Below are 12,448 nucleotides of genomic sequence, written 5' to 3' on the forward strand. Positions count from 1 at the left end.
CCTATAATCAAAGCATTCTGGGAGGCAGAAGGATTGCAAGTTCGAGCTCAGCCTGGACATTTTAGAGACTTAGTGAGACCTTGTCTCAAAATAAAAAAGGGTTGGGGATGTAACTCAGTACAGAGGCCCTGGGTTCAATCCCCAGTACCCCTCCACACACATATACATTTGTTCCAGAAAGCATAAAAGAGGGGGAGGGGTTTTCTAGAATTCAGAGTTGGTAAAATATATTATCAAATGTGTTTAGTTTTCAACAGGAAAAAAATTATGAGACATGGAATGAAACAGGAAAATGTGACCCATGTATGGGAGGTGAGTGGGCATTAGTAGAATGTATCTCGTAGGTGGTCCCAAATGTTGAGCATAGCATCCAAAGACTTCAGTGTAGCTATTTACAGTATCAACATAAAAGTCTCAGAGAGAGAAGAAAGAAAAAGGGGCAGAATATTTGGGGAAATAATTGCTAAAAATGTCCCAAATTTGATAAAAGACATCAACGTACACATTCAAAAATCTTACCGAATTTCAAGAAAGATAAACTAAAAGAGGTGCACATTGAGACACGTAATGAAATTGTCAAAAGACAATTTTGAAAGTAGCAAGAAAGAATCTATTTGTCACATATGAGAAATTTCTCGGTATTTTTCTCATCAAAAAGCATGAAATCGGGCCGGGGATTTAGCTCAGTGGTTCTGTCGCCTGCCTCGCAAGCACAAGGACCTGAGTTCGATCCCTGGTACCAAAAAAAAAAAAAAAAAGCATGAAATCGAGAATTGAAAGGGATGATTTTTTTTTTCTAAAGAGCTAAAAGGAAAAAATAAAACAAAACTTTTTTTTTTTTTTTTGGTACCAGGGATCGAACTTGGGTCCTTGAGCTTGCAAGGCAGGTGATGGAACCACTGAGCTAAATCCCTGGCCCAACAAAACTCTTTTAAGAGCTCTATATCCAACAAAACTTCCCTCAGAACAGTTTGAACTTTGCATTGGATTCTTAGATGTGACTCCAAAAGAATGAACAACTGAAGAAAAACATAAATTGGCCCTCATCAAAATTAAAAACTTTTGAGCCAATTATGGTAATGCAAGCCTGATTTTGAGTTTGGGGCCAGCCTGGGCAGACCTTGTCTGTAAAAATAAAAAGGGCTGAGGATGTAATTCAGTGAAGTGCTCTTGGCTCCAATCCTCAGTACAACATAAAGAAAAAGGAAAAAATTTAAAACTTGGATATTAAAAAACAATCTAGGGCCGAGGATTTAGCTCAGTGGTTCCACTGCCTGCCTCAGAAGTACAAGGTCCCAAGTTTGATCCCCAGTACCAAAAAAACCCACAAAAAAACCAAAAAACAAAAACATAATTAGTAACTTGAAAAGACAACTTATAGAATGAGACAATATTTGCAAGTCATATATCTGATAGGAGTCTAATAACCAGAATATCTAAACTTACAGTGCAATCAGAAGGCAACCTAATTTAAAAAAAATGGAAGCATGAAAATGGAGTTGAATATAAATTTCTCTGTGAAAGATGTTCAGATGATCACCAAGCACCTTAAAAAGATGTACAGTGTAATTAGTTACCAGGGAAATACCACAATGAAGCTCTACTTCTTACCCTCTGGGATGGTTATAATATAAAAAACGGGATGTGGAGCAGTTGGAACCCTCATTTTGGTGGAAATGTAAAATTGTACAGCCATCATGGAAAACATGGTAGTTCTTCAACATAGAATTTCTAAGTAACGCAGCAATTCCACCTCTAGGTACAACCCAAAAGAAATGAAAATAGATACCCAAATACTTGCACAACATGTTTCTAGCACCACTACTCACAGTAACCAAAAAAGTAGAAACAATCTGTATGTCCGTCTGTAGAGGAATGGATAAACAAGAAGTAGTATACATGTTGCAGGGAATATTATTCAGCCATAAAAAGGAATAGAGTAGCGGTACCTGCCGTTATGTGGATGAGCCTCACAAGTATGCTAAATGAAAGAAGATAGACATAAAGGTTGCCTAGTGTATTCCATTCATATGAAATAGCCAAAACAGGTGATTCCGTAGGTATAGAAAACTGATTAGTAGGTGTTAAGGCCTTGGGGAAAGTGAATAATAGGGAATGACTATTTAATGGATGACTCTTTCATTAGAATGTATGAACACGTTTTAGAATTTAACAAAGGATATGGTTGCACAACATTTTCATTGTACTAAATACCACTAAAGGGCCAGGAATTTAGCTCAGTGGTTCCGGTGCCTGCCTCGCAAGTGCAAGGTCCTGAGTTTGATTCCCGATACAAAAAAAAAACCCCATAAATCACGTGTTTTACAATAAAGGATTTGATAGTCGGAGGTGGTGGCACACACCTGTAATCCCAGCACTGGAGAGGCTGAGGCAGGAGGATCACTGCAAGTTCGAGGCCAGCCTGAGCTACATAGCAGGACCTCTGTCAAAGACCCAAAATAAATAAATAAAATAAAGGCCTTGAACTTGTGGTCCTCTTCCTCAGCCTCTAAGGCATTCACCACCACTCCCAGCCCTTTCTAAAACTTCTAATGATAAATTGTGGCTGTTGGCCTGTTTCACAAAACTTCATTTCATGTATTGAATTTCTTTTGTATGCACAGAGGATGGTTAGAACGAGAAAGCAGGTATGGTCTGCAGCCAGGACACAATTGGTTTATCATCTCCATGCAGTGGTGGCAACAATGGAAAGAATACGTCAAATACGTGAGTCATACTCCTGTTAATCTGCATTTTTATAAGAATTTCAACTCCATCAGACTGTGTGTGACTTTTGGCCAGGAATGAAATGTTTCAACTGAAAGATTTGAAGGGAAAAGCGTTAAAGTTTGTGTGATATTTGCTACAGGATGTGCTGTGTGCAAACACTTCCACATAAATGTCTTCCCTTTAAGAAAGGTAATACTGGGCACAGGGGCACCTTGTGTAATGTGCTTCATAGCTCACTTAATTCTCATGCTGTCTCTGTAAGGAAGGTGATATTATATCCATTTTTACCTGTGGGAAAGGAACTTGGTGCCGAGAGAAAAGGTGACCTAAATATCGTGCTCAGGGTACATCCTGGATTGAACTTCAGGACTAACTTTTAAAGCCTGGATTCTCTAAACTGCATCATTTGTATTGTCCTTAGTTAGTTCACCTTCTCCATTAAATAGTGGAAGACCCTTCTGTAAGAAGTGTTAATTTACTATTCAAGAAATTTCACTTCATAAATAATACTAGAATTCAGGATTGCTACAAGGTAATTACCATTGTTTCAAATAAAGAGTTAAAGAAAAATTCTCATTATTAAATATCCTAGCTAGGGGGAGGTATAAGGGATGAAAAAAGAATTAAGATGTGTTATGTACATGTACTGACTCCCCATGATGAATGTAATTATTATGTACTGCAGATATGTATTAATAAAAATAAGTTTTAAAAAATCAAGTAAAACAGTTTTTTTCAGAATTAGAAAACTAAATAATAATGCCAATGTCTCCATCCATGGAAACTTAATTAGTATATAGACTTACTGTCATTTATCAAAATCCTAAAGTTCTAATAATTTGATTCATATTTTTCTTTTCTGTCACTGCCTACTGTCAGAATATTGGTGGTAGGATAGACTTTTTACATCATCTACTCTATCATTCTTCCTTATTCTTTTTCCCATTCGTAGAATTTAGTAGTATGTTTTCCAATGTAAAACTTATTAAGTGGCTAACATGGACTTTGGTGTCTCTGAAGGAATAAAAGGAGGCAAGAGACTTTGAGGACTTACAGGTAGGCCTATATAGGTAGATAATTTTGAGTGTAGTTAGAAAATGAAAACATTATGCCAGGCATGGTGGTGCATGCCTATAATCCCAGCACTTGGAGGCAGAGGCAGGAGGATCATTGCAAGTTTGAGGCCAGCCTGGGCTACATATCGAGTTAAGGACAGCCTGAACTGCCTAGTGAGCCCCTGTCTCAAAAAACAGAAACAATGGGCCGGGGATTTAGCTCAGTGGTTTCACTGCCTGCTGCGCAAGCGCAAGGACCTGAGTTCGATCCCTGGTACCAAAAAAAAACAAAAACAAAAACAAAACAAAACAAAAAAGAAAATGAAAATATTAGAATAAAACATCAGTCTTTATTTTGAAATACTTTTTGATCTTTATATTCTTAGTTTGGCATTAGTAGTTATTAATGTCTTAACTGAGTATAGGCTGAAAGAATAGTCTAATTTCATTTTAGATGTGTTTTTCTGTAGAAGCACAGTGGAGGTCTTCATCTTACATGTGTGACCTCTGTAAATAGGGTGCATTGACAAGAGCATGAACTTCATCTGTTCATGCCTGCCATAGCCCTCCATATGCCTCTCCCTACTCTGACACCCTGTATTATCTAGTATGTGTATGTCAGATGTAGGCTTTAAAATCTATTTCAAAATGAAGACTGTTGTGAGAAACCTGAGAATATTGGTTTGTCCAGAGAGGAAGGAAGTGGAAAACTATGATAGCTTATTTAATAAGATGTGGAAAAAATGTAAGTAGAGTAATAGAAATCCTTTCTGAAAATATCTGTTAAGAAATAATCTTTAATAAATAAAAATAACTTCTTGATATCTAGAATAGCCAAAGAACTAAAAAAAAAATTAAAAAATCTCCAAAATGTAACTCGATAAAAAAAATAGGCAATGGAAATGTGCTTCTCAGAAGTACACATCGCCAGAAGGTACATGAAAAAATGTTTAGGTTCTTTGTCCATTAGAGAACGTAAATCCAAACAACACTGAGGTTCCATCTTACTCCAGAAAGAATGGCTATCATGCAGAATTCAAAAAACAAATGCTGGAGAGGCTGTGGGGAAAAAAAGAACCCTTCTACGTTGTTGGTAGGAATGTAAACGAGTACAGCCATTATGGAAATCAGTATGAGGTTCCTCAAAAGATTAAAAATATACATTCCATTTGACCCATGTACAGTAAGACCCTGATTCATGAATGCTTCTGTTTGCAAACTGTGTTTGTAAACAGTGCTATTCACAAAATTTTGCTTGCATTTTCAAACTTCACATTGGGTGACAAACACGACTGTGGCCGTTTTCCCCACTGAAACACAAACGTAGCCATCTTCCCCAAAATCATAAAACAAATTATGTTTGTAAATGGAAGGACCACTGTATTCCCCTTCTAGGTATCTTCCTGAGTTAAAGATACCCTGTTACGGTGATATATGCATATCCATGTTTACAGCAGCATAACTTATAATAGCCAAATCTTGGAAGTGGCCTATATACCCATCAACAGATAAATGGATAAAGAAAAGTGTGTGTGTGTGTGTGTGTGTGTGTGTGTGTGTGTGTGTGTGTGTGTGAGAGAGAGAGAGAGAGAGAGAGAGAGAGAGAGAGAGACACTATTACTCAGCCATAAAGAAGAGTAAATTTGAGTCATTTCTAGGAAGATGGATGCAAGCTAGTGAAATAAATCAGACACAGAATGTTAAATATAGCATAATTTACCTTACATGGAAACCCAAACTATAAATAAAGTGCAAAATGAAAGAAAAATTATAGGAAACAGGGAGATAGACTTTGTGGAGATGGGAAGGGGATCTGAGAAAGAGGAGAAAACATGCTGGGGGAAGAGGAAGGAAAAAGAATCAAGATGCGCTGTGCGTATGTGCCAGTTCCTAAGATGAATGTATTTATTATGTATTGCAAAAATATACTAATAGAATTTTTTAAAACTAAGAGGTAACTCCTATAAATGCACATTCTGGTCTTGTTTTCCCCATCTCTAAAATGAGAATAATAGTAGTGACCTTTCTCAGAGCATGTTATGAGAATTAAATGAGCTAATACATATTAAATGTTTTCAACAGTGTCTGGCACATAGTAAATACTAAATACAGGAGGCATTCACTGTTTTTATGAGAAACTAACAAAATAAAGTCATTGCTGTGAGCTTGGACACACTCTATGGGAGTCCTAGCCCTGACACTTTTTTATGACCTTGAACAAATGACTTGTCCTTTATCTCAGTTTCCACATATGAACAGTGGAATCAGTTATATCTGTAAGTTAACATATGTGAAGTACTTAGCTCACTAAGGTTAGAGGCAATAATGGTGGTAGTAATAGCAGTAATTATAGCAGCAGCAGTAGTGATTAGTTTGTGATTTAAATTTCTTTTTCCAGTATATATATGGCAACTCTGAAAAATGACTTATTTTTTAAATAGGATTTTTATCATGTTGGCTAATTTGACTTTACTCTGGGCTTAGTCTGCCTACCTGAAATATCAGTTAGCTTTAGTTAACTGTTTTCTCTTCACAAAATGTCATACTTGCTTGTATGAATTACTAATTGTTCTTGAGCACAGGCTGTGTGTCTTAGATGGCTAATACCTAAACGGAAAGATCCAAGACCAAAGGAGCAGGAAAAATAAGCCATCTTTTCTTGGAATGGCTTACCCCAGATTTTCTGTGATTTACTTCAGCTTGAATATTTGATTTTTTTTTCTTCTATGATATCCTACCAATCTTTTTCTTCTTTATTGAGCCAGCCTGTTTTCATTCTGTGTCGAATCTCCTATAAAAATTTAAATAAGGAGGAATGGTGAAATTTTTTATCATCGTTGTAGTGGATATGTTCTGTCTTCCTGTTAAGAGGCAGCAGCTATTATTTTTCATGTACAGATTTTACTGTTTAGTGGTTGTGAAACTAATTTTGGAGCTAAAAAGTTATTTATTCATTCATTCATTCATTTATTTTTTGAGACAGGATCTCGCTATGTAGTTCAGGCTGGCCTTGAACTCACAGCGATCCTCCTGCCTCAGCCTCCTGAGTCCTGGGATTACAGTTGTGCACCACCACACCTGGCTAAAAAGTGCTTTAAAGCGCCTCTCTTAAGTTTGCAAATGAAGCCTCTGAGGACCTTGTAGGTTATAAAATTGCCTAAAACTGTATTACTTTAGTCAGTTACCTTATTACCCTATCTACAACTCTGGAGCTTAGTACTAGTAGTATTTGCCTTACTACTTTTTCCATTTTCCCGTACTGCCTTCCATTTTCCAAAACCAGTGTTTCACATTACCAAAATATAAAATTAATAAAACTGTTAGTTCTTTAAGATTATTAGTACTTTTAGCATGTATGTGAAGGCATATCATTAATAGGAAAAAGATGAATCCTGGCTCATATTTTGGAATATATTACCATATTCATACAACTCAGAGGGAATTGTAAAATTTCCTAAGTAGAATTCTCACTGAAGTACCCCATAGTCCCCTTTAGAAATTGATGAGTAAGAAAAGGGGGAAATTTCTCACAATGGATAAAATAAATCATCTAGAAACCTATCTTCCTAAAAACATAGGCTTTTAGAGTAATTTTGGATAGTTTTAGGCCCAGAAATCAATAAAAACAAAACAAAATACCTTGGTTTTAGGAAAAAAATTTTTAAATTTCAGATCAGTTAGAAACACACAACACAGTCATAAAGAGCCAGTGACTTCATATAACTGTGACTGGCTTGCTCAGAACATAGACAGAACATAGTGATAAGATTAGTTGAATGAATAGTTAGCTGTTTCACAGAAAGCCAAAAAAAAATAGAAGGAATAAGAAAACAGTAAAAATGGGGGGTGGGTAGCTCAGTGGTGCCAGTCCTGCCTGGCAAGCACAAGGTCCTGAGGTCAATCCCTAGTACTGATGAAGAAAAAAAAAAACACAGAGGAGGGGAAAAAGGAAGGAACCTGGATGGTAGTGACAGTTTGAAGCAGAAGACACTCAGGGCAAGAGATTCTTATAATAGAAAAGAAAGCCAAAGACTGGGAGTTTGGAGCATGGGGAAGGAAGTGAAGAAAAGGGCATATTCTCCAGGTCTAAAGGGTATTACTCACTGGTCCTTTGAAAGCAGAGAGTCTGCAATCTGGAGCAGACTGCAGCCTCAAAGACTATTATAATCATTCTGTTGCTAAATTATTATAAAATTCATCCTAACAAATTAAAGCCCGATGATATTTTTATCATTCTCTTTGCTTGCCAATAATATCTATAGATCCAATATATGGACTGAGCTGTTAATAATAAGAAATACTACAGGAATGATTTCCTGTAAATTCAGAAACATAGATATGTTGGTTTCTTCCCACATACCCATTAACTACTAGTCTTTGCTTTTCATACTTAATAGTCTCCTGGTTTTTCATTGCCTCTCTGACCATGAGTGAAACTTTCCCTACTTAGAAATTCATCTTTCTGAAAATAGACCCAAAAGTCAGGAAAAAGAAGAGAAATCCTTTGATATTTAATAGTGATAAAAAGCTGAGAGGGGGATGGTGCTATGAGAATAAGTATCTGTAAGTGTTGTAAAGAGAGAGATCAGGGTATTTGTGACAGAATGTAAATAGAAGGACTAAAAGGATTAACCAGCAAATCTGGATCCCACAGTACCAGAGGAGATAGGGAATCCCATGGGTAGAATTTAGTGACATTCCACAAACTCTGGCATGAATTATACTGGATAAAACTGATAGTTGGGCTGGGGATGTAGCTTAGTGGTACAGCACTTCATCTAACATGCGTGAGGCCCTGTGTTCAATTGCAAGCACTGCAAGAAAAAAAAAAATTTTTTTATTAGTGAGCTAGGCGTGGTAGCACACACTTATCACGCTAGCACTCTGGGAAGCTAATGCAGGGTGATTGCAAGTTGAAGCGTAGGCAGCCTATGCAATTTAGAGACAGTGAGAAGCTGTCTCAAAAAATAGAAAGGATTGAGATGTAGCTTAGTGCAAAGGCCCTGGGCCAATCCCCAATACTGGGTGGGGGGAACCCAAAGGACAAAGGTCAATGAATGTGAGTCTTGAAGGCACTGCTTATTAAGTAACTGAAGCCTAACTAAACAGCATATTTAAAATACAAACTCCAAGTCACAGCATATCAGTAGCATAGTTAATGCTTTGGTTTTATTTAAGGATATTAAAGCATCACTAATTTTAACCAAAACAGGGAGACATTGATCTGCATTTTATTACCTAATTTCTCTTCTTTGAGCCCTAAACCAGAGAAATACTATCAATCTATGGATCTTCTAGCAGTCAGCTCTGAAGGAATTCCAGTCCCTTTAATTAAGAGTGCCAGAAAAAAATTTTTAAAATAAATAAATAAATAAATAAATAAAATAAAATAAGGGCCGGGGATTTAGCTCAGTGGTTTCACTGCCTGCTGTGCAAGCGCAAGGACCCGAGTTCGATCCCTGGTACCAAAATAAATAAATAAATAAAATAAAATAAGAGTGCCAGAGCCTTCATGGCACACACCTGTTATCCCAGCACTCTGGGAGGGTGAGGCAGTAGGATTGCAGGCTCAAGCCCAGTCTGGGTGTCTTATCATATTTTCTATATTTTTCTACAATGACCTTATGAGCTTACTAAAAATAGAAGGAATATTATTCAATTCTTTAATATCAAAAAATCCATATAATATGAGAAAATGGAAAAATAGAAACAAAATCTTTGTAAATAGGGAGGAATGGAGGGGTTGAAGGGAGGGCTGGGCAAGGGTGAAAAATAAGAACCAAGAGAGACTATGTAAAGGTGCAAATTTCCAATGATGAATGTCATTATATTGTATACCTAAAATGTACCAATGATTAGAATGAATAATCGAAAATGTAAAATAGGAAGAAAAGGTCCAAAGGGGTAGGGGTAGTGGGAGGGGCAGGGGAAAGGAAAGAAGGGAAAGGAAAAACGATGAGAAATGGAAAAAATGGAAATAAAGTCTTTGTAAATAGGGAAGGGTGGAGGGCGTGAAGGGAGGGCTGGGAATGGGGAAAAAATAAGAACTAAGATGCATTATGTAAAGGTACAGTTCCCAATGAGAAATGTAATTGTGTTGTATACCTACAATGTACCAATAAAAGAATTTAATACAAAAAAAAAAAAAGAATCCATAAATGTTTTCCTAAAAAAAAAAATCCAACAGAAAAAGTATTAGGTGGCACAGAGCCCTTCATAGTCTCTCCCAAACTACTTTACATGTGTGTATATTTTCTCATTCTTCCCCTTAAAGAGATTAAAATTTACACATTAAAGGTTTTTTTTTTGTTTTTTTGGTACCAGGGATCGAACTCGGGTCCTTGCACTTTTGAGGCAGGTGTTGAAACCACTGAGCTAAATCCCCAGCCCTAAAGTATTTTTAAATGTGGCTAGCTCCAGGAAGATTAGAGAATGAGAAATAATAGATAATTGTTAAGGGTGATGTTTTGTTTTGTTTTTCGTTTTGGGCGGGGTGGGGGGGTGTTGAACCCAGGGTACCTTCACTCTGAGTTATATTCCCAGCCCTTTTTTATTTTTTGTTTTGAGACAGGGCACAGGGTCTCACTAAGTTACTGTTTCCCAGGCTGGGCTTGAACTTTTGATCCTCCTGCCTCAGCCTCCCAGGGTGCTAGGATTACAAGTGTGTGCCACCACACCCAGCTTCTTTTTTTGAAGGCTACCTGGTAATCAGATTATTAAATTTTACTTCTTACTCTCTTTGGATTTTAGGGTGCCAACCCTGTTGTAATTGAGCCATCATCTGTTCTGAATGGAGGAAACTTTTCATTTGGAACAGCAGCAGTACATCCTATGGAGCAGAGTGAAGATAGAAATGGAGGCAGCTTCAGTTATGTGAATACCACAGAAGAGAAGTCTTCAGACAACATTTCTACTGCATCTGAAGCTTCTGAAACCGCTGGCAGCGGTAAATAAGACTTGATTCCCATGAGGTTTAGTCAGGGTTAGTTCTTAACTGAGTCTACTGTGGTAAACAATGTGTTGGATGGAATATTCAGCAACAGGCTTTGACTTGCAGAAATAAGGTGGAATGAAATGGTCAATTATAAGATTCTTGATTATATATATTTTTGAATATATATACATATATATATATATATATTTTTTTTTTTTTTTTGTACCATGGATCAAACTCGGGTCCTTGCGCTTGCAAGGCAGGCGGCGGAACCACTGAGCTAAATACCCAGCCCAATTCTTGAATATATTAATAGCTTTCCAAATAAAAACTTTTTTCTATATTGTATCAGTTTCCCTATGAAAATATTTTCACTTTTTTCATTAATCATACCATCTCTCTTCATATTGCTACTACATCTGTGTGTCAGTAAATTTAGATATGGCAAGGCAATTTTTGAAAAACTAAAATTTTCCATTTCCAGAACTCTTTAACCTTAACGTACCTTCATAGGATTATATGACTCCTCAAAACAAATTCTATGGACACTTAGGCAAAAATTTGAGGATTATTTTGTTAAAATACTGTTAATTCATAATGCTTTCCATAATTTTCTTCTGTCCTTTATACTTACCTAAAACTTAGTCATTCTGTATTCTTGAGGAAGATGCTTTGGTATTCCCATGACCCAAATGAATTGAGATGACCTCTTTGTTCTGTTGATAAAGTGGCAGGACCCTCAGAAGTACTCTGTTGTTATTTCTTCCTTGAGACTTTGTTTTCTTTGAACTGAGTAAGCAAATTGGCACAGCTAGCATTTCCCTTCAGAGCTCTTTGTAGAATCTACTATTGCTGTTTTCTGATATTACTGGAAACACAGCCTTCCTAGAAGTACCCTGACAGCTTTAGCACCAAAATGCCTCTCTTTTTTCTCTCTCCCTCATTTCTTCCCTCCCTCTCCCTTTCTCTCCTTTTTTCTTTTGGTGTTGGGGATTGAACACAGGGCCTTGTACCTGATAGGCACGCACTCTACCATCGAGCAATACTCCAGCCCCAGTCAGAATTATTTCTTAGCCCAATGTAAAGATCTGTTAGGTATGTGCTCACTGTATAACTGTGTAACCTACAAGCTGAGCAGTAACCCAGCTAGAAAATTACAGAGTGATTCATGATTAGACTGTTTACCTAAGGTCAAGAGTTGAAGTATCTTAAAATACCGTGAAGTCATCATTAATCATTTTTCTGCATGTATTTTCCCATTGTAAAGGTCTTGCCTTCTTTTTAAAATAGATACATTAGGGCCAGGGATTTACCTCAGTGGTTCCGCTGTCTGCCTCCAAAGCACAACGACCCTAGTTCAATCCCCAGTACCAAAAATAAATAAAATAAAATATATTAGGACACAGCTCTCTTGTGTTGGAATTCTTGTTCTATTTCCTTCGTTTTATCTTAGAGGCTACCTGTTGCCATCGTCTACCTAGAGTATTTGGAATATGTTTGCAGGTAAAAGAACTAAGGGAGACTATGTAAAAGCCCAGCTACCTAGCTGTACCTCATTTCTTCCTGTGAGAGGACATGAAATTCTTATCACGAGTTATTAGATTGTCTAAGAAGGTGGCCAAATATTCATTTGGTACCAGTTTTTCTAAGTTTTAATTTTACTTTCTACTTTATTGTCTGTTGTTCAGAAATGAATATATGTGTACTTCTTATCTTCTACATTTATCAG

General features: G+C 36.8%; 1 protein-coding gene across 3 annotated transcripts in view; it reads left to right on the forward strand.

Annotated features, from left to right (window-relative positions):
• Usp32 (ubiquitin specific peptidase 32) overlaps positions 1-12,448 on the forward strand; it is a 169,662-nt gene that overhangs the window by 113,572 nt on the left and 43,642 nt on the right. For all 3 annotated transcript variants that reach the window (XM_004870389.4, XM_004870388.4, XM_021248667.2), the window contains exons 12-13: positions 2,625-2,727; positions 10,536-10,731. In XM_004870389.4, coding sequence (XP_004870446.1) covers positions 2,625-2,727; positions 10,536-10,731 — 299 coding nt within the window. The remainder of the gene's footprint in view (positions 1-2,624; positions 2,728-10,535; positions 10,732-12,448) is intronic.

Source organism: Heterocephalus glaber, unplaced genomic scaffold (assembly GCF_053883595.1).
Source record: "Heterocephalus glaber isolate CG9 unplaced genomic scaffold, H.glaber_assembly_v1.0 deba00001564, whole genome shotgun sequence".
In the NCBI taxonomy this organism is placed as follows: domain Eukaryota; kingdom Metazoa; phylum Chordata; class Mammalia; order Rodentia; family Bathyergidae; genus Heterocephalus; species Heterocephalus glaber.